Source organism: Limanda limanda, chromosome 7 (genome assembly GCF_963576545.1).
Source record: "Limanda limanda chromosome 7, fLimLim1.1, whole genome shotgun sequence".
In the NCBI taxonomy this organism is placed as follows: Eukaryota; Metazoa; Chordata; class Actinopteri; order Pleuronectiformes; family Pleuronectidae; genus Limanda; species Limanda limanda.
In genome coordinates this window covers 15745867-15765670 of record NC_083642.1, presented here as the reverse complement: position 1 = coordinate 15765670, position 19804 = coordinate 15745867, and the positions used below count along the sequence as shown (strand labels likewise).

The following is a 19804-nucleotide window of genomic DNA, read 5'->3' as shown; positions in this document are numbered from 1 at the left end:
GGTCTCTGCTTTTCGATGATCAGCTCCGTGTGCGTCTCCTCTTACCGGGGGCGCAAGGCGGGCAACAAGCCGCCGTCGAAAACATGTCTGAAGGAGGAGATGACCAGGGGGGAAGACTCGGACAAGATCACCATCAACGTGGGCGGCACTCGGCATGAGACCTACAAGAGCACCCTGAGGACGCTGCCCGGAACCCGCCTGGCGTGGCTGGCCGACCCGGAGACCCAGCCCGGGTCCGACCCCCCGGCCGCTGCGCCCCCGGCCTCCAGCGAGCTCTTCTTCGACAGACACCCGGGCATCTTCGCCTACGTGCTCAACTACTACCGGACCGGCAAGCTGCACTGCCCGGCGGACGTGTGCGGGCCCCTGTTCGAGGAGGAGCTCGCCTTCTGGGGGATCGACGAGACGGACGTGGAGCCGTGCTGCTGGATGACCTACCGCCAGCACCGTGACGCGGAGGAAGCCCTGGAGATCTTCGAGCCGCCGGACCCCGAGGACACCGAGGACGACAGGGAGGTGTCGAGGCGGTTCGGCATCGAGGACTGTCCCGACAGGTCCAGGAGCTGCTGCCAAGTTTGGATGCCGAAGGTCTGGGCCCTGTTTGACGACCCCTACTCGTCCAGAGCAGCCAGGGTGAGTCCTGCAGCTGTTTGCTCCTTCAGTGTCCACATGTCGGTGTCAAAACAGTACAATCCTGCAGGTGGTTTTCAATGTAGGGGAAAAGCGCACATGTGTTTATCAACAGGTGTCCGTGCCTGGGTCAGCCAATCGGCGTGCAGCGCAGCCACAGAGACAGAGGTCTGAACTATCAACATTTACCTCAAACAATCAGGATTTAACACTAGATCATCTAGTCTGATCTGTATCAGGTCCAAAGAGTTGAGAACAGGACACAGTAAATCAACAATAAGACAGTTAGACATATCGAATAATCAAAACAACCTGTTGGTTGTTAAGTGAAATCCAGTTTTCAGTTGAATCCATCTGATTATTTTAATCAGTGGCAAAATCTCTTGGTGTTTGAAACAAGTCTGTGAAGTTTGTGGTGAGTTGAGTTGATGCCTGATGTGAATGAACTCCTCTCCATCTCGGTCACATATCTTCATAGAGCCCATGGTAAATGCTCTGTATGTTTCCAGTCCTTTTCTTTTCTCGTCTTGATGATAACTCAAAGTTCATCACAGTACAATTTTGCCATTCACACACATTCTTACAGAGCATGTCAAACAGACACAACAACCATCCACACTCACTTCACATTCACATAGAGGATCAATTTAGAGTCTCCAATTAACTTAACCCTGATCTGCATGTCTTTGGATTGTGGTGGAGCTGGAGTACCCAGAGACAACCTGTGTAAATACACTCATGCTTGAGCTGTTTGGTCACTTTGGAGACTGTAGTCTGTGGTGCTGTGGATCTGTAGGTTATAATAAGAAGTGTTTCAATGTACCCTCTTTACTGTAAACCTGCTGAACAAAAGGTGGCGCCTTCTCAACTCCGGTAGCATTTGTTTCGCCATGTGATATTAAAAATAGTTTTAATTATTCTGGTTTTTCCATCAATCAATTGAAGGGCCCTCTAACACATTTGTTTTGTTTATAAGAATGACAAAACATGACATTTTCTTTTCCACGCGTAAAGCAAACTTTTACGTACAATGCCCTCAACTCCAGAGAACTGTCAGAGAGCAGCTATTCAGTTCTTAGTTAAATATATGAAAATACTGAAATAGACTAAATGCTGTTTCATGACAGAAATACAGAGCTGGTAAAGTGTTCCCACGCGCCCAAGCTTTGTTCTCCAATGTCCTTAAAACTCAAGTGTTTGAAAGGAGTGAACATCCATAAATCAAACTGTATGTTAATGAGAAGGAAAGGATCCAAATGCAAATACAGGCAAGAGAAAAAGTTGAATTATTGACCTGTGATTGTATTCCTGCCAACTAGTGAAGTAACAGTCGACATACATGCTTTTCTGGACTCATCTGAGGTCACCATGACCTTTGACCTTTGATTACTGAATCTACTCCGAAAATATGTTTTGTTGACGGAACTAAACCAAAGTGAACCCAACTGAACTAATCTGCTCATCTTTGAGTCCAAATGACAACTGGTCAACACTTGAAGAGGTGTAGAGATTTCATGTTCCAGAGGCAAAAAACATGATTTGTGAGGTCGCAGTGACCTTGACCTTTGACCTCCAAAAACCTTCAGTCCATGAGAGTCTTTGTGTCAGATGGGTGTTTCCGGGATGTAGCCTGTCACGTTTACAATCACATGAGATCACCATGACCTAGCAAATTTTAAAAAATTCCCTTATGGGTGATCCTGAAATAGGGTTTTCACAAAACCAAAAATGGAATTTGTAATGTCTCTTGTAAGGTGAATTTGACTTATAAACTCTAATAAAATATAAAATATATCTAGTTCATCTCGAACGTTTGTAAGAAATTTGAAGTAATTCTTTCTCTGTGTTCTTGAGGCATCGTGTTCACAAGAAATGGATGGAGAACCTGAAAAGAAGTGCTTCTGGCCACCGGCTGTCACATGGAATCATAATAAACCAATCAATTCCTAACAAAGCTAAAATATATGTCACCCACGAAGCAGTTTTGAGTGAAACTCGCCTGCTTCCCCTTATTTTTCAAGATCCTATACAAAGATCTACATCATATCCCAGCTTAGGTGTTTTGTTAAGTATTAAACATGATACTCTTGTGTTTGTTATATGGATAAAATACATATTGTTGTGTTGTAAAATAAAATCTATTTACTCTTATCGCTTCTATGGGAGACATCAACCTGCTGTAAGCTCGGAGACAAAGGCAGAGGACTTAGTGAAGTAAACGTGCAAGCAAGCGCTGAGCGTCCCTATGGCGGCGCTGTCAGGACCAGGAGCTTCATCAGGCTCCACCTCAAACACATTGAGTTCACAGAGAGAGAGGCTGATTGTCTCTGGAGTTTCTGTTTGCCTGCTGGTGAAGTTAAAAGCTCTATTCAGAGACGCTCGCTGTGTTGTGCATGTATAATGTTCTCGCTGCATGCCAGTAGCGCTGCAACTAGTGTTTATTTTAGCTCCCTGTCCAGGTGGCATTTGCAGCCTGTCACAGTGGAACAGCTGACATCTCTGAGTCACAGCTGCCGCGGCGATGCTGCCATCTGAAGATGACCCGCAACGTTCCTGCCAGTTAATCACGTCTGCCTCCAACTGTACTGAACATTCCTAAATGGTTTGTTTCAGATCTGCAAGGTTCTACAAAACAACCCCAGCAAAGCAGATCTCTCTGAGAGTCTGTGGTGTGAGAATAAGTGAGGGCGGCTCCGTATTGACTCAGTCCTAATGCTCTCTGTCCATTTCCTCTCCCTCCATTCATGTACGTATACGCATGTTTGTTCCGTGTGCGTTCTGAGAGCATTTGGCGGGACTCATGTTACCTTGATGGCCTCTGTCTTTCAAAAGAGCCTCTGAGCTCCTCTTAGGTAATGTGATGAAAGCTGGAGGGAAGTTAATCTGTTCATCAGTTAGGCCACATCCTCCTCTCGCCGAGGCCGAGGCTGGAGGTGTGTGGCTCGGATCACAAATCCCAGACAGGAGGGAATCATCTTATAACACACGCTGCTGTCAGAGGAGGAACGGCTCTGTACTCCGTCATGCTGGAGATAGTACGATGATCATATTAACACCATGAATGTTGAGATTTTATTAATAATTCTAGCTGCCAGCTGCAGTGTCAGTTGATCCAGACTGAAATACACTAGCGAGTCGTCCTCAGAGGATGGATCTCATTTTTCTCACATGTGACAATCAGACCTGGTTGTAACATTCCGCTCGGAGCAGACATCTCTGTTCAGTCTTCCCTTATGCAATATTTCATTAATTGCACATCCCTGATGCCTGTAATTAATCACCGCTGTGGTAATGGGCTGCAGCTTGTTATCAGTGGTGAACAATTAAAGCTGCCGTTCCCACAGAACAGAGAAACGGATCTTCTCCCACGTAGAGGGAAAAAAATCAATTTGTCTTTGTTATGAGATCCAGACATTGACTGGTAAGTCTTATCTGGAGTATTAACCAATCTCTTGATCAGTTTAGCTCTTTGTTTTCATATACATTCTTTATTAATTGATCTTTACAGTCTTAATGCATGGCTTTTGAATAGACCACAGACAATTATGTCTTGTTTAATATTGATTGGAGCCCAATCGATTTCTCGTATATGTTTTTTACGTTAAGTTGTAAATATTTGGGTGTATTTGGGTTTTCTTATTTATTGATGGTTATTTATGATAAAGTTCAGGGTTAAACTCTATAAATATCAAACCTCAATGACATTTCACAATTTAGAAATCAGTGACAACTTTGAAGAAGTAGATTTATTGGCTGATATTTGACAAATCCTCCCCCCCCCCCAAACATCCATATCAAGAAGGCTCTATTATTTATAGAGATTTTATTCTTATCGTATGAGTCATGGTTTTAGGGATATTAATATATTTATTAAATATTAATATTGGGAGGAGACTCTTACCATAATAACTCAACATCTCACCTTTTGCCAGCAGATAATGATAGAAATATGCTCACCTTTGAATTATTGATCTAGCCGCCACATCTTCATCCAAACCTCACTTTTGTTTCTAAAACTGAGATGTTCAACAATTAACATTCACTTGAATATGAAAATACTGATCATTGTCTTACAGTGAGATCATTGGATTATTACTGCCGAGGACAGACATTCTCACACCTCAAATTTAGTGTCAGTGCGAGCTGATAAATAATAAAGCTGAAGCCGTTATTCCTGTGGGCTCATCTCTCACAGCCCTGACACCTCTCCCTGCTTCTCTGCGAATGGAACACAGGATTTGATTTTTCACACATCATCAGAGCAGCGTGGCCTCGCTAAGGAGACTTTTATAACTGACCTCTCTGTAAGAGACGAATCCTGAGTGACTCCGCCGGCTGTTTACTCTCCTCTCTCCTAAGACGTTCACTGATAATAGAAACGCCGTGTTGCTGCATCACAAAGTCTGAAAGGAGCCTCAGACTCTGTTCTGCAGGCAAAAATAATCAATAAATAAATACAAATTAGATAAAATATCATCTTTCTTCCACACATACCAATCAGCATTCTCAGTGATGTGGACGTTTGCTATTTGAGCTCCAACTTAACTGACATTTATCAATGTGTGTTAAAAGCTCTGCAGAGCTCAGATGTTTCATTTAATTTGAATAGAACTACTGAACTACAGTGTATTTATGGAGATTAGTGAAGCAGATTAAATGGGTTTTTGTCAAGCTTACACCTTGTTAGGATTGCAGTATATTTTTCTTCAGGCAGAGCAGAAGAAAAGAGGCTCAGTGTTTCGCTCTTTGAATATGACACATTCTTACCTGTCACTTTCATGGCACTCAGTATTTTTTTACTGGTCACTGGTTTTGAAGAGTTTGATTGATGAACTATGTTGAGTAATCAATAACTTGAAGTTCTGCTTCAGCTCTGTGGCCTTCGTTTGGAGACCAAATTTTCGAATGAATGTCAAAGTACTTCACCAACTTCATCAGACACAGACGCACGTACAGTGTGATGCTGCTTTAAATCTCAGGTTGGGGTTCAGTGATTAAACTCTGCCAAAGAGGTAAAAAACTTTTTTTTCTCGGCAGGATTATTTACAGAACAGATTCCCAGGAAACTTGGTGGAAGGATGGGACAATGACAGAATCTGGTCAAAGGAGTGGATCCAGGATTCTTTTCCACTTTCTTTGACATTGCGAGACAGGGCGTTTCTGAAATCGTCACTCATTTCTCAGGGATTAATTATTGGATGTTAATAAAACAAATCAGGCACATTTATGGAATTGATATCTATGAGTGTGTGTAATTTGATGCAGCCTGATTGAATCTAAGATGACTGTTGGGGGTTGGAGAAGGTATAGTGCCTCTCTATCTGTTTACAGATGGCTGTTTTTCATTTTGTCTCTGGACCAGAGAACCTACATGCTTTCTTAAGGGTTCACCTGCAGACATCATAAAATCCATGTGGAAAACATGTTTGTGTTTCTGCTATTTGCAAACTTGCTCTTAGATGGTGGTGTGGTCGTCGCCCTTCTGTGGCATTGACAATACACTGTAGCTACAATGCTAGTTTGTTTACCCTTTCTCTCATCCTCTTGCTCAGCCTGCTAACCAAACACATGCATTTTTATTAAACAGTGTTTTTAATAGAAATTTGAGCAAAAATCAATACTACAAGTTGCCCCTAAAGTTAAAGTGTATCAGGTCCCATATGGTCTAGCGGTTAGGATTCCTGGTTTTCACCCAGGTGGCCCGGGTTCAACTCCCGGTATGGGAATTTGTTAGGCAACTCATATCTTTCTGAAAAATGTATTCTTTATACATTAAAACAGTAAAGTGAATGGAATTTCTATAATAGTTCATTCCTTCTCAGTCCACAATCAATCAACATTGTCCATCCTGGTCTTAAAGGGATAGTTCACAGTAATAAAAAAAAAAAAATCACTCATTATCTACTCACCATCGATTCTGAGGGAGGGGTGGGTGAAGTGTTTGAGTTGGAGTTTCAGGGGTAAACAGCGTGGCAGCTGAAGTCCAATACAATGAAGTGAATGGCGACTTTTCTTCAAATGTTAAAAAGCAACAGAACAATAACAGAAAATGCCTCCATATTGCTCCTGTGGTGTCATCCAAGTCATTTAAACCATGGTTGTCATGCTGTTAGACCATACAACTCCAAAAGCTTTTTTTGGACTGAAACACGCTTAACTCTCCCCTCCATCGGCATAGTGGTGAGTAGATAGTAAGTGAATTTTAATTTTTCGGGAAACTATCCCTTTAAGGATTCTATTTATCATCCTCTATCTGACAATCCCGCCTTTTTCATGAGGCGTTGCTCTGTGGAGGAGGGTCTTCACCTCATCTTTATGTTGTAAGTGGTGGTTTTTGGATTCACCAGTATCCAGGTGATGCTGTAATTCATTGATCAATATCCCTCAATAACAGAGAGATAAAAGTCAGAAACTGTGTGTGAGACTATTGTGCAGATGTTACTGGTTCCCAGGAGAAGAGCAGCTAAGAGGCGGAGTAGTGGACACTATTTCTCCTGTGACGGTTTCTTGTTTTCTACCCTGCGTGGACCGTCTGTGTTAGTAACAGGGTGTGATTCTGAGTTGCTGAAGGTGATAGCTGTGATGGGACTCCGCAGCTGCTGCACTCCGACGCACAGCCTGCTGCTCGTCGACTGTCGTGTTATACTCCCCTCCCCCCCCCCCGCCCCGCCCTTATTTTCCCATCTGGGACCAGGCAATTGTCCCCCCGGGGACTTCTGAGTCTCTCCACTCCCTCCAGACAACCTTGAATTGGCATCTTTGTGGCACCACTGAAATGATCATCTCCACAGCTGTAGGAACAGCACTCAGAGAGTTTTTTAATAATCTGTATCAAGTATTGAGGTTGTAAGTGTTATTGGATCTTTTTATTTAATTAAAAAACATCTGGCCAAGGGTTAAGAGGCTTAAATCAGAAGTCCATATATTTACAGATCAAATGACTGCACAGTATGGTGAAGTCAAGTCGAAGGCTTCAGTCTTCCTGCAGCGGCAGCAGGTGGTTTGGTTCTGACCTGGCTCTTTGGTGCAGTTCTTCCTCATTTTCTCTCCTCATATCACACTTCAACTACCCAATAATTAAATTGTTGATATATATTTTGTTAGTTTTAAAGTTTGAATCTTAAACTGCCGGTTTAAGTAGAATTCCATATTTACAGAAAATATCTTTATGTCTCTATTTATGCATCTACAAACATGTCTATACTGAATGTTTTATATGTAAAATCTTTAAAAAATCTTCCATGCGACTTGGAAGTGGCCTGAATACAATCATCTTTATCAGAAATAGTTTTAAATATAACAAGGCTCAGAACTTTGGCCAATCAATCTTATATAGTCAAGTAAAAGCAAAAATATTTGTCTCTGACCTTTGCAACCGTGCAAATTCCACAAAAGTGCGATAAATGTACAGTGAGAAGTGTAGCTAAAACTTAAATGAGAATCTACCATTACAGGCGCACAGACACAGATTGTTGGACAAATAATGAACGAGTTGTATAAATAATATTATATAGTCTTTCTATCAAACCCTCAGCAAGAAGACCATGAATTGCAAAGTAAAACGCTCTGCATTAACAGTTATTTGGCCTCCTAATGATTCTAGCTTGTGTTATATCAGCGGGCTCAGCCGAGCAACATGGAAAACACTCTGTGGTGCAAAGAGACATTATGGTAATTACTCCGACAGCGTTTAGAGTTACCCCTGTACCTCTCTTTACGTCAGGCCTTAAACAAACTGCACAGACTTAAATGCTGCACGATTTACTAAGTGAGACAACGACTTGCCGACACGAACGCGAAACAAAAGAAAGACTCAGCACGAGAGGTGGCAGCAACATCCAGACGCACGCATGCAGGTGTGAGGTCCGGCTGATTCATGTTATTATTAGACTTTTCCCCATGAGCCTTTTATGAGCAGAGCAGATAGTCTTCGTGTGTTCGAGCACCTCCAGCTCCCTTCCTGCAGAGGTGGCCACGGCTGCAGATCCCCGGCTCTGTTTAGGTCTGGGATAAACCTTTTGGCATTTGAGTAAACTGAACGCTGTCAGAGCCCGTTAGGCTGATCAGAGGTATCCGGGCAGCAGCAGGACTCACAGGTTGTATCTGGTGGCAGCTGGTTTGTTGGTTGTGTCGTAGCAGAGCTCAGCACAGGAGACTTCTTTGTGTCTTTTTGTCCATGTTTATTTATGCAAAATGATTAAAGTCACCTTGAATTAATACATCATGAAAAGACCAATACAGATGAATGATGAATCCAAGATGAAATAGAATCATGGCCCTGCAGTTGTATGGCTCCTTTAACCAGTGCTATTTCAGGCTCCATACTTTCCACTCATAAAAGGTGACTATGACCTTTGACCTTTGACCACTGAAATCTGATCAGTTTATCTTTTACTTCAAGTGAATGTTTGACCTGAAGTCGCAGAAGTTCCCTCAAGGTTTTCCTCAGATGTTGCGTTCAAGAGTGTGTTTAGTGATGTCACAGTGACCTTTGACCTTTGATCGCCAAAATCGAATCAGGTCTAATCGGCTTCATCTTCCAGTTCCACCCCAAAAATAACACTTGATTTTGTTGATGCTTATGAATCATAAGGTACATAATAACAATTTTACATGTCACAATCATCACTTGCTAATCCAGCCATTTTCTGTATTCCTGCTGTTTGTCTTGTTGTGATTCACCTCGTGATTCCTTCTGTAGCACACACACACACTTGTGCACGGCTGGCCCTGCTGATGCTCAGGGAATCCGTGTCCACGCAACAGGGGGATCTCTGATCTCCTCCTGGGAGAGAGTCCAGGCTTCACGGCCTTCCCTTTTGTTTTGCAGCGCTGGCTTCGTATTCTCAGGGGATCGTTGCTGCGAGCTTCCCAGAGCTCTGCAGGGACACTGTGGAAAGCAGTACATGATCCGTGTGCAAAATATATACACCAACATACAGAGCGTGTTTGTTTACATGTGCAGTATCTCAGTTTTTGCTGTTTTAAACTGCCAAGTTATTTTTCTTTCAACTCAATAAACTCCATAAACTATCCAGTTCTTATTTAGATTGCTTGTTCCGATGTGTCCTCATCAGACTTTAGGTCCAAACACTAAAAAGCTGACTGATATGTGAGAGGCCCTGCAGGCGGAAAAAAGCCTAAGTGCATGCAGGGCAGACGTACATGTTTATCCAGCTGCAAGATTAGAAAGGTTTGTGGAGGCATTACAATTTGTCCCGGCTTTAGTAAACAATAAAGACAGATCAGGTATGAGTGAGCACACAATGTTAACACAAACACGGAGCCCATTGTGCTGGATCAGGTGTGTGCCGCGCAGCCACATTATTCACTTTACCTACCGGGAATTGTAAAAGTGGTTGGATTTAGTTCTCTATGTGCTTTGGATTCGTATTTCCAAGGTATTTGTATTACATTAGATGTTTTAATCCCACTCTCAGACATGTCTGATAAAACCTGAATATGTGAATATACTGTGAGTCCTGTCCAGTGTCTCTGCCTCTCAGTGCCTGCAGGCTCTGCTCCTCTTCTCACTCATCCTTTGTGCTCAGATTGCAAATGAAGAATCTTTATATGATGTAATCTGCAGTACCAAATTGATTTATATCTCATATTTCATAAACCAGGACAATCATTAAAATAATAACAATAAAATAAAAAAAATATATATACATATACATTGTCGCCTTTTTTTAATTTGCAATATATTTAGATTGTATTTATATTGTTGAATGTGTGTCATTTATACTTTATAGACACTGTGATGGCAATGTCAAGTTTCCCTCGAGGACATCAAATTATATCTTCTCTTATCTAATCTTAAAAAGGAACATTTATATTATGTATATAAGTAACATCAAAAGAGAATATAACATCACCTGCATTAAACACAGTAGTATTTAACAAGTAGTATGCAATATTATGACATACATACATTTGACAGACAGGTGTAATGTTAGCTCCAAGACTGCTTTACTGAGTCAGTTTACGCAGTGAGCGCCCCCTGCTGTCTGTGACCAGCAGGACTCATATTAATTGAATCAGCTTTCCTCTCGGCATCATCCAGTCTCTTTGTACAAAGGAGTAATTGGTTTTGAATTGGTCTGTGTCCTGGCTCTCTCCTGTGGACGCGGTGTTTCTTTTAGTCTCTAATCTTCAAACTGCAGTGGTAGTGGACAATCACAACAGGGAGCTGTTTCTTAAAGGAAATAGGTGTTTACGAGGAGGCAGGACAAAAATGACATAATGTAATGGATTAGGACAAAATGATGATATAAATTGCGGTGATTGTAATTATTTGCACTGGTTTCACTGTGGAGTATTTTTGCTCCTTTATTTCTTAGTTTATCAAATCCACATATCTACTCATATTGTCTCTTAATCGTAAAATGTCAACTTATCTTTGGGTTTAGGATATTTCAGACACACAGTCTCCTATAGAAAATGCCCTATTGTGTATATACAGACTTAATAGATTTTTTGTACTTTCACTTACTGTAGATCAGCTGGATCTCATTGCCTCGGCTGGAAAATAATCCCTCTAAACATGTTTCTTTAGGCACTTGATTTACACATGATTATAATTAAATATGGTGCAGGGATTGAAAATGGTTTCCATGATGCACACGTACTGCAGAAGAGGATGTTAATGGGAGCTCTTGCACCACACAAACAACATTGTCATTGCATATATTAATTGAGGGAAGACATCATATTGTGCTGTTTCTCGATGACTAACTTTGTTCTCTCGTCTCGTTCAGGGAGTTGCATTTGCCTCTCTCTTCTTCATCCTGGTGTCCATCACCACTTTCTGCCTGGAGACACACGAGGCCTTCAATGAACTGCAAAACCGCACAGAGCAGGTTGTCGTGGGCAACGTCACACGCAACGTGGAGAGGAGGGAGATGGTGACCAAGCCCATCCTCACCGTGGTGGAGGGCGTCTGTGTGGTCTGGTTCACGTTTGAATTCCTGGTGCGTATCATCTGCTGCCCAGGCAAGGTGGTCTTCATCAGGAACTCACTCAACATCATCGACTTTGTGGCCATTCTGCCCTTCTACCTGGAGATGGGCCTGAGTGGTCTGTCATCCAAAGCTGCCAGTGACGTGCTGGGCTTCCTCCGAGTGGTGCGGTTTGTTCGGATCCTTCGGATCTTCAAACTGACGCGACACTTTGTCGGCCTGCGCGTGCTGGGACACACACTGAGGGCCAGTGTCAATGAATTCCTCCTCCTCATCATCTTCTTGGCACTGGGTGTTCTCATCTTCGCCACCATGATTTACTACGCTGAGCGCATCGGGGCCCAGCCCGACGACCCCACAGGCTCCAACCACACACACTTCAAGAACATCCCCATCAGTTTCTGGTGGGCAGTGGTTACCATGACGACACTGGGCTACGGAGACATGTACCCACAGACGTGGTTGGGCATGATGGTGGGGGCCCTGTGCGCACTGGCTGGGGTCCTGACCATTGCCATGCCGGTCCCCGTCATCGTCAATAACTTTGGGATGTACTACTCGCTGGCTATGGCCAAACAGAAACTGCCGAAGAAGAAGAAGAAGCACAATCCGAACCCAGACGCTCCGACTGACTCAGCCTCGTTTGGGAAGTCGGAAACAAACTCACACAGAGACAGCACGCAGAGTGACACGTGTCCGCTGGCGGCTGAGGAGAGTGTCAGCAGGAATCGTTCAGGTCAGACTATGATGATAAAGGACCACTTCTCTCAAACAATAGGAACACATTATCTCACTCCCCTTTTGTGGTGTGAAACCAAGCTGATATTTTTAGTCTAATATACTAAAAAAGATTTGTCACCTTGTTGCAAAATTACTCTTTAATTTAAATATTGATTCATCCGCATATTTGGTAGAAAGAGATGTTTCATTTTTTATTTATTCACCTTTTTTATTTATTCACCTCCATTTTAATGATTAATTTAATGACATTTTTTCTTTTATTAGAGTGAACTCCACCTTTAAGATGAGGTTACAGTTTTTGGTTTTCACTCATAAGTGAAAGCTTTTAATTTAGATGAATTCTACACCATTCATTAAATTGGATAGTTCATCTTTCAGAAACCCCATGATATATATCAGAGTGTCTGATAGTAACATCCACTGTGTCTTACAGCTCCTGAGGCTTTTCAGAGTTTTCCTAACAGACGAAACCCACTTAGTCACAAAGAGAGTAACACCGGGATCAAATTACTCCTCATGAGTTCTCAGTCAAATTGGATTTTATCACAGAAAAATTCAGATTTTATGCAATATACCGCTGCCTTTGTCTGGGCCCCGGCTCGGTAAAAGCTTTGGCATTTACGGCGCTGTGTGTTTTTGTCGTCCTGTCAGGTTCAAAACAGAACGGTGATGCAAATGTGGCCCTTTCAGAGGAGGAGGGCTGCAGCCTGACCCAGCCGCTGTCCCCCAGTGAGAAGTGGTCCCTGCGGTGCACCCGAGGGCGAGACAAGAATAAGAAAGAGGCCACCTGCTTCCTCCTGACATCAGGAGACCCACCTGTCCGTACTGGTAGGTTACATACTTGTCCGTATGACCAGCTACTTTTACAGTGTTGCATGTTGTACTGCAGTCTCGCTGCACTGTGGGTTTTAATTGACTCGCCTGAGAAAATTCAAAGGCGTTGCTGCAGGTCAGTGGTGTTTTCTTAACTGTTGCGTTCAGGGACTGAAATAATGTTTTTTTAGTTAAAACCAGGATTTAGCCACATGGAACTAGTTCCAAACTTAGCTCATATTTATTGTTATTAGCTTTATTTGTACCATTTCTGAACGCTCACTTTAAAACAATAGCCAGGAGGCCTTAGCTTTGCATGAGACTGTCTGTCCAAAGGCAACAAAATATGACCTATCAGTAACTTTCTCAACTTCATGGAGTCCCTACTGTTTACCTAGAAAAGTCAGCATTCCTGCCCAATAAATGCTCAAAACCAGATAAAGAGCACATTTCCAAACGTTTTGTACCAATAAAATTAAAAAAAAGATATAAAAATGGAATTATATGTTATTCATTTTGTTGTCTAACTCTCAGACAGAAAGCAAAGAAGTGCAATAATCCTAAAAATAAAAGGTTTCACTAGAATAGAGACCTATAGCCAGGCTTGGAACACCAGAAAACACAGCTGATGGATGGATAGATGAAACTATAAGATTTGGCCTCAGGGTGTTGGAGACAAAGGACCATGTTATTATAATGGTTTGAATGAAGGTGGTAGCTAAATGTTCCTGTGTTTTACTGTAATACATATTTAAGGGTACGATACATAATATAATATACGATATAGATGAAGAGATAAGATACGATTCAATACAATACAGTCAATATTGAACGATCTAAATATTCTTGGCTTCACTTAAAATTGATTTTCAACCAAAATTTTCAACCTGTGTGGATGTTGGTATAATAACCACTATATTTTTTAGTTATAGGACAAATGCAAAATGAAGAGAAATAGAGCTATTTTGGTGATCACCTGACAGACAGTGTCCTCCCTGTTGCTCTGGGGCACTATGGCTAAAGCAAGGTGTAAATGTCTATAGACTCACCACAACAAGCTTTGTTTGTTTTTCAACCTGCTGAGAAGGTTGAAAGAAAACTCCAGGGTATGTAGCCTCTTCCTTCCTTAACTTCAATCTTCTCTTACAACCTCCCACTGACTTAAGGCAGATTTAGTCATTATTCAGCCGACAGATCCAAAGGAAATCAATGGGAGAGCTTTGTAATACTAATTGCATCATCCATCTGTCTGTGTGTCTCAAGGAGCTGCACTAGCTTCGGGTAAGCAGCATAAGGTACCAATCAACCTGTTGTGTGTAAATATGTAAGAAGAAGTCCCATACACACAAGAAAAAAGGTTCAGTTAAGGAATTACCACAAAATAGTTTTGCTGTTAGATTTGTCAGAAAAGGTCCTGCAGTTTTAGGGAGCGCTCAATGAATCCAAGCAGCCATGTGGACTGTTCTCCCTCACACGTGAATCTGAATCTAACAGCAGTAGGTAGAGGTCGGACGATGGAGGGAGCTGCGTAACTGCGTAGGAGTATGTGCCAATCATTTTGAAGCATGCGGCAAACAGTCAGAGAATATCAGCCAATGCAAGTGAAGAACTAACACCCTGCTTCATTTCAGGGTTCAAGTGCAAACTTTTGTCTCATAAGTTTGATTCACGCACTCATCGTGTGGTTGTTCACAGACTGCCTCAATGATGACTAACCTTAGCAACACAACGATACACTACTAATATTCATCCTGTGCACATGTCTGTACGTACATGCAAAATGTCTTATTAACATAAGAGTTGATATTTACCAAACTTAGGGTTTCTTCAGGGACCTATAGGAGCTGATTAATCGAAAGTCAAAGGTCAAGGTAAAAAAAAAAAAAGGTCCACAATCACATTATCAACGACATATAACAGAGAGACAAACTAAAGCCCATAACGAATGGAAAATGAATCCCCATCTCATGCTATCATATGACATCATGAAGAAGTCACGAAGAAGCCGGAAAAAGATGAATGAAACTAAAGATTTGTTCACTATATCTGAGCAATTATGTCACAATGAAGTCAGTAAATGACCTAATATACTGTCACATCCTAACGGCTTCACTTAGCGCTGGCAGCTTATAATTGCAGTCTGTCTGTCTGTGTGTGTTAGCCTTGTCTTGAGAAGCGTTCATTTCATCATCAACATGAGTGGTGTTGCATATCACAACAGCAGCATGTTCAAGATGGGCGTGTTTACGACAATGGTTCTGATTCTCCTGTTCGGGGTTCTGTGGACTGAGTCCTGCAGTCGGTCGTTACTGGCTGCGGCTCAATTACTGCAGGTCAACCACAGAGAAAGCAAACAGTCCATTCCAAACAGGCAGGTTTACATCGGGCACTGAACTAGTCATTATAATATACAAAACATGAGCATTGCCTGATTGGGGTAGATACAGTGTTCACGGGATATCAACCCTCCGATGCTTTGTATTGGTGACTATTTAAACAGTCATCTGACAGAGGTAACACAATAAAGGAGATGACTTTCTTGCAATCATCTCAATTGGCATCCGCTGTAGCCTGCTATCTCTCTCCTGGATCTCACATCTGAGCTTCCCAAAGTACCCAAAAGCCACTTGTGAGAAGAGGCCCTATATTTGGCAGCCATGGATTCATTCCTGACATCCTGAGCACACACATCCCACCCAGTCAACATCCTGACTCTCGTCTGCAAACAGCCCGGCGACAGTAAAGGTGTTTTCCTGCGAAACTGCACTTTACGGTGGTGCATTTTTCTCCCGACGCTCATTAGCACATCACTGTTGAGGAAAAAACAGCACATAAATGGGGCACTTACTGTATAGCTTGGCTCCTTTGAGATGTATACAATCTCGTTTCCCCCCCACGACCCTAACCCATTACAAGGAAATTGTGTCCGAATGTTTTTCCTGAAAGCCCTGTCAATCCCTGCATGAGTGTTGTAGACTGGTGTAGGCTAATGGCAATGTGGTTTTTTCACATGCAAAAAAACCCACAAAATTGCTTCTATCTGTCAGATAGAAGGGAAGTTTGTGGACATCTAATTCTGCTCAGGGGAGGAAATCAATATAAATGTTACAGCCCCACAGTCACAGTGGGAAAGACAAACACAAAGCGTCCACAGCCTGTGTTCACGCTGAGTTCCCTGCATTTAGGCTAAATGATCTGGTCAGCTTATGAGCTCACCATCCCAGCTCGCTCCTGATCACAAAGACAAAATCCGTGGAGAGCTGAGCAAAGCCAGAACACCTCAAAATGAATCTTAGACGAGAGGGGGCAGGGGGGGGGGGGGGGGGGTGATTCAATCTGGAGCTCTGTGTCTGGTGAGTACGTGGACAATGACATCCCAGTCTATTACAGAAGAAGATCACACATACACAACACACGTAGCGCTCATTACATTAAAGAATAGTGCAAGTAGAATCCCAATATTTTCTGAAGAATCTGTTATGGCAGAATTCAAAGTTTCAATGTCTATGTGTGTTTGCAGCCATTTTGAGTTAGATGGAGATAGACAAAGGTACCTGCTGTTCAGAGCTATGCCCACAGGGAACGGTGTTTGGCTAATTGCTGGGTTAGGGGGTATAAGGTATGGATAATATTTTACCAGAGCAGTATGGCTGGAAACAGGAAGAGGGCCAGCAGGTCTGAAGATGCTCCGATGGTTATCGGCGTCAGGAAATGGTCGCCCACCCTGCAGTTAGAAGCAAAACGTTGGTGGATTTGAGGTCATTAAGTCAGTCACAGGGATTGCGTGACCTGGCTGAAAGCACGTTGACCCTGCGATGTCACAACTGCCAGTTTCCTTATGATGAGTGCTGCTAAGAGGAGGCAGCAGGTGGACATTCAGACAAGCAGAGAAAAGGCTGCTGAGCGTAGATGAACCCCCTCCTCTGGATGATTGCTACCAATAGGTTTCCATTAACAACATGGGTGGTGAAAGTGATGCTCAGCTGGGGTTTAGATCAGTAGAAGTTCTCTGTTGCTGCTTTCACATGGCTTGAAGGGAAACGTCCATGTCAGTTCCACAGGAAATTTTCTCGGACTTCTCCTTCCTGTGTCTAGTAAAATATCCAGAAAAGGTCAGAGCGAGCCCATGTGAGAATGTAGCAAGACAATGTCTGGAAGATTCATAAAAAAGCAAGTGGGTGTTTTAATGATGTTTTTAATATGCAACAGATGCAGAACCAAACAAATGAAAGGAAAAGAAATATCTCTTTTGGTGATATGAGCTGCCACAGTCACAACATCCTTTTGTTGTGACTGTGTCCTGTCCTGTCTGAAAACGGCTTCTCTGTGCTGGAGAGCATAAACATTCAACAGGAAATTATCATACACAGTTCAAACAGAAACTTTAGAAGTCTCAAACCGAAGATCTTTTTCTCTATTGTCTTTCCTGCTCATACCATAAGTCAGTGTGTTGCTGTCTTTTGTCTCTCCTAACAGACCTCTGTAAAGACATGCTCGCTGCCACTGGAAACTACGCTCAACCCGAGGTCACCACTCTGACCTGATGCTGACTGGCCACCAGGAGGAAGAAGAGTGTGAACCCGCGATGGAGTCCAAGCCGTGCAGAGATTCATCCTGATTTCTTTTCTGTCCTGAACTGCAGACCTGATTCTTTTCATGTCAGGACAAAGTCTTGTTGTGTTCATTAGTTTCGGTCATACATCCTGGACCTTGTGGTGCTGCAAAGCAGATTTGCCATAGGTGCACTCATTTACATGTTACAGAGCATTTTGCATGCATGATCTATTATTGTAAAATGTACTGTACCATTAATTCACTGTTAATACACTTAACAGTCACTGGTTGTCGTAAAGACCCCGAGAGTGTATTTTTTTTTCTTGACCGGTGAAGTTTCTGCCAGAGTTGGAAGAGTTTCACGCGAGGGATTTTGTTTCTCTGTTTTTATCTGAATTCTTCTCACTGGTATGATGAGAAATGTGACATATTCCCATCCAGCAAACAGGATTTAGCAACATTTGAATCTGCATCAGTATTTGGTCACTGTTAATCAAATCTCATCAAACCACAGAGTCCTGACGGATCTTATTAGCAGAGTTTTAGGTCTTTAGACTTTAAATATATATTTTTCCCACTTCAGCTTATTTACTCATGAATGTTTCATGTTATAGAGGACAGGTTGAGATATTTCAGGGGCTGTAATCATGAGGCTGTCGCTTTTAATTACTTGGCAGCCTTTTACGCTCATGAGATTTGGCGTTTGTTTTGTGTGTTTGTCTGTTCATGTTTGTAGTCCTATGTACAGAAACAGTCTCTTTGAGCTCTTTTTGAAACTCAAAACACTGCCTTGTCGTTTTGGATTCATGTCTTATATCCATAAATGTCATCAACTGTCAAGTAAGAACATCAAGACACTTGGGAATATGAGTCTGTACAGCTAAACTGTAACTGTGAACTAGGATTAGATGAAAACTTGAAATCATTTGTTTGATCCTCGACCGAACAGACCCCGAGTTCTTTGTTGATCATCCGGCTCTGCCTTCTGTCGTTACCACTGCTTCTTAACACTGACCAGAGGGACACAGCGTAGATATCCTGTCGAGGGGACACAGCCGTGGTTATGAATGCTGCTCAGGCAACACATTGTTTCTAAATCCTTGTACAATAAGAGAAAAAAAGGAGCAGTATTGCCTGTCTTTTACATTAGCCGCATACAGTTGATGCATCATTACGGTTGAGTCAGGACCAAAGACTCCAGTAGATCACATGGTAGATTTTCAGTACCATTGTCAATAAAACACACACTCAGTGCAATGCCATCAGTTCCACTTGTGCCTCATGTTGAGTGATGGAGCTTAGATATGTGCAGTAACCTCCTTAGATTTGGTTGGATTTGTAGAAACCCTCTGAAGTAGCAGAAGGAATGTTTCTTTCACTCGTGACTTATATAATATGTTCCTTGTGGTCGACCATAGTGGCCTTATGTTTAATGAACAAAGAGAAACTTCATTTCATCTTCATTAGACTCTGTTTCTCTGCTGACCCACAGCTCTGTAATTATGTAAAAGCACAGTTTCACGTATGTAGCACAGGACAATATTCTGGATCATTCCTTTGACTGTGTTCTCCTCCTCTCTGTGTGACGTGTGTACTAACCATGAAATAGCAGATTATCATTTTGATTATTCCCATTTTTAGCCTCATTTCCTCTTTTGCTCTGTTGTATATATACTCGAATGTGATGGGGAAGCGCACAGCACGTCAATTTCATTTCTCCCTATTATGGATTGTATAGGTGACTGTTATGGTGTCAGATGTGTGCGTGTGAGGGAGTGTGTGCGAGTGTGTGTGTGTTGTATAATGTAGGCATCTGTTTCTTTGCAGAAATACAAATAAAATCCATTTCCCCTCCTTGTGTTGAATTTGAAATCTCATGCACATGCTCTCTCGTTTTTATTTCCATTCACAGCTTGCTCTGAGGAATCTGCATTTGTGCTATTAACTGCACAGTGTGCGTCAGTACAGTGCAGCTGTTATACTGTACAACTATTTATCCCAGTGACACGCAAGTGCATTCTGGTTGATCTTGTGCTTGGGTTAAAGTGGTGTAATGTAACAGTCATGGCCGTGCCTCCTGCTCTCCTGTCCCTCTGTGATGATGT

General features: G+C 42.4%; 1 protein-coding gene and 1 non-coding gene across 2 annotated transcripts; both read left to right on the top strand.

Annotated features, from left to right (window-relative positions):
• Nucleotides 1–15: 15 nt before the first annotated feature.
• Nucleotides 16–19503, top strand: kcnc4 (potassium voltage-gated channel, Shaw-related subfamily, member 4). Its single transcript, XM_061075055.1, has 4 exons — nt 16–633; nt 11391–12327; nt 12984–13160; nt 17622–19503. Exons 1-4 carry the CDS (start codon nt 16–18, stop codon nt 17687–17689), a joined length of 1800 nt encoding a protein of 599 aa, XP_060931038.1. The 3' UTR covers nt 17690–19503.
• trnae-uuc (transfer RNA glutamic acid (anticodon UUC)) lies at nt 6285–6356 on the top strand. The gene has a single exon. It is a non-coding gene; the product is annotated as a tRNA-Glu (tRNA).
• Nucleotides 19504–19804: the final 301 nt, after the last annotated feature.

Bases quoted from the DNA above. Each gene is read 5' to 3' on its own strand.
- kcnc4 (XM_061075055.1), top strand. From the start codon at position 16: ATGATCAGCTCCGTGTGCGTCTCCTCTTACCGGGGGCGCAAGGCGGGC. The intron at 634-11,390 runs GTGAGTCCTGCA...CGTCTCGTTCAG, and splicing joins ACTCGTCCAGAGCAGCCAGG to GGAGTTGCATTTGCCTCTCT. The intron at 13,161-17,621 runs GTAGGTTACATA...CTCTCCTAACAG, and splicing joins AGACCCACCTGTCCGTACTG to ACCTCTGTAAAGACATGCTC.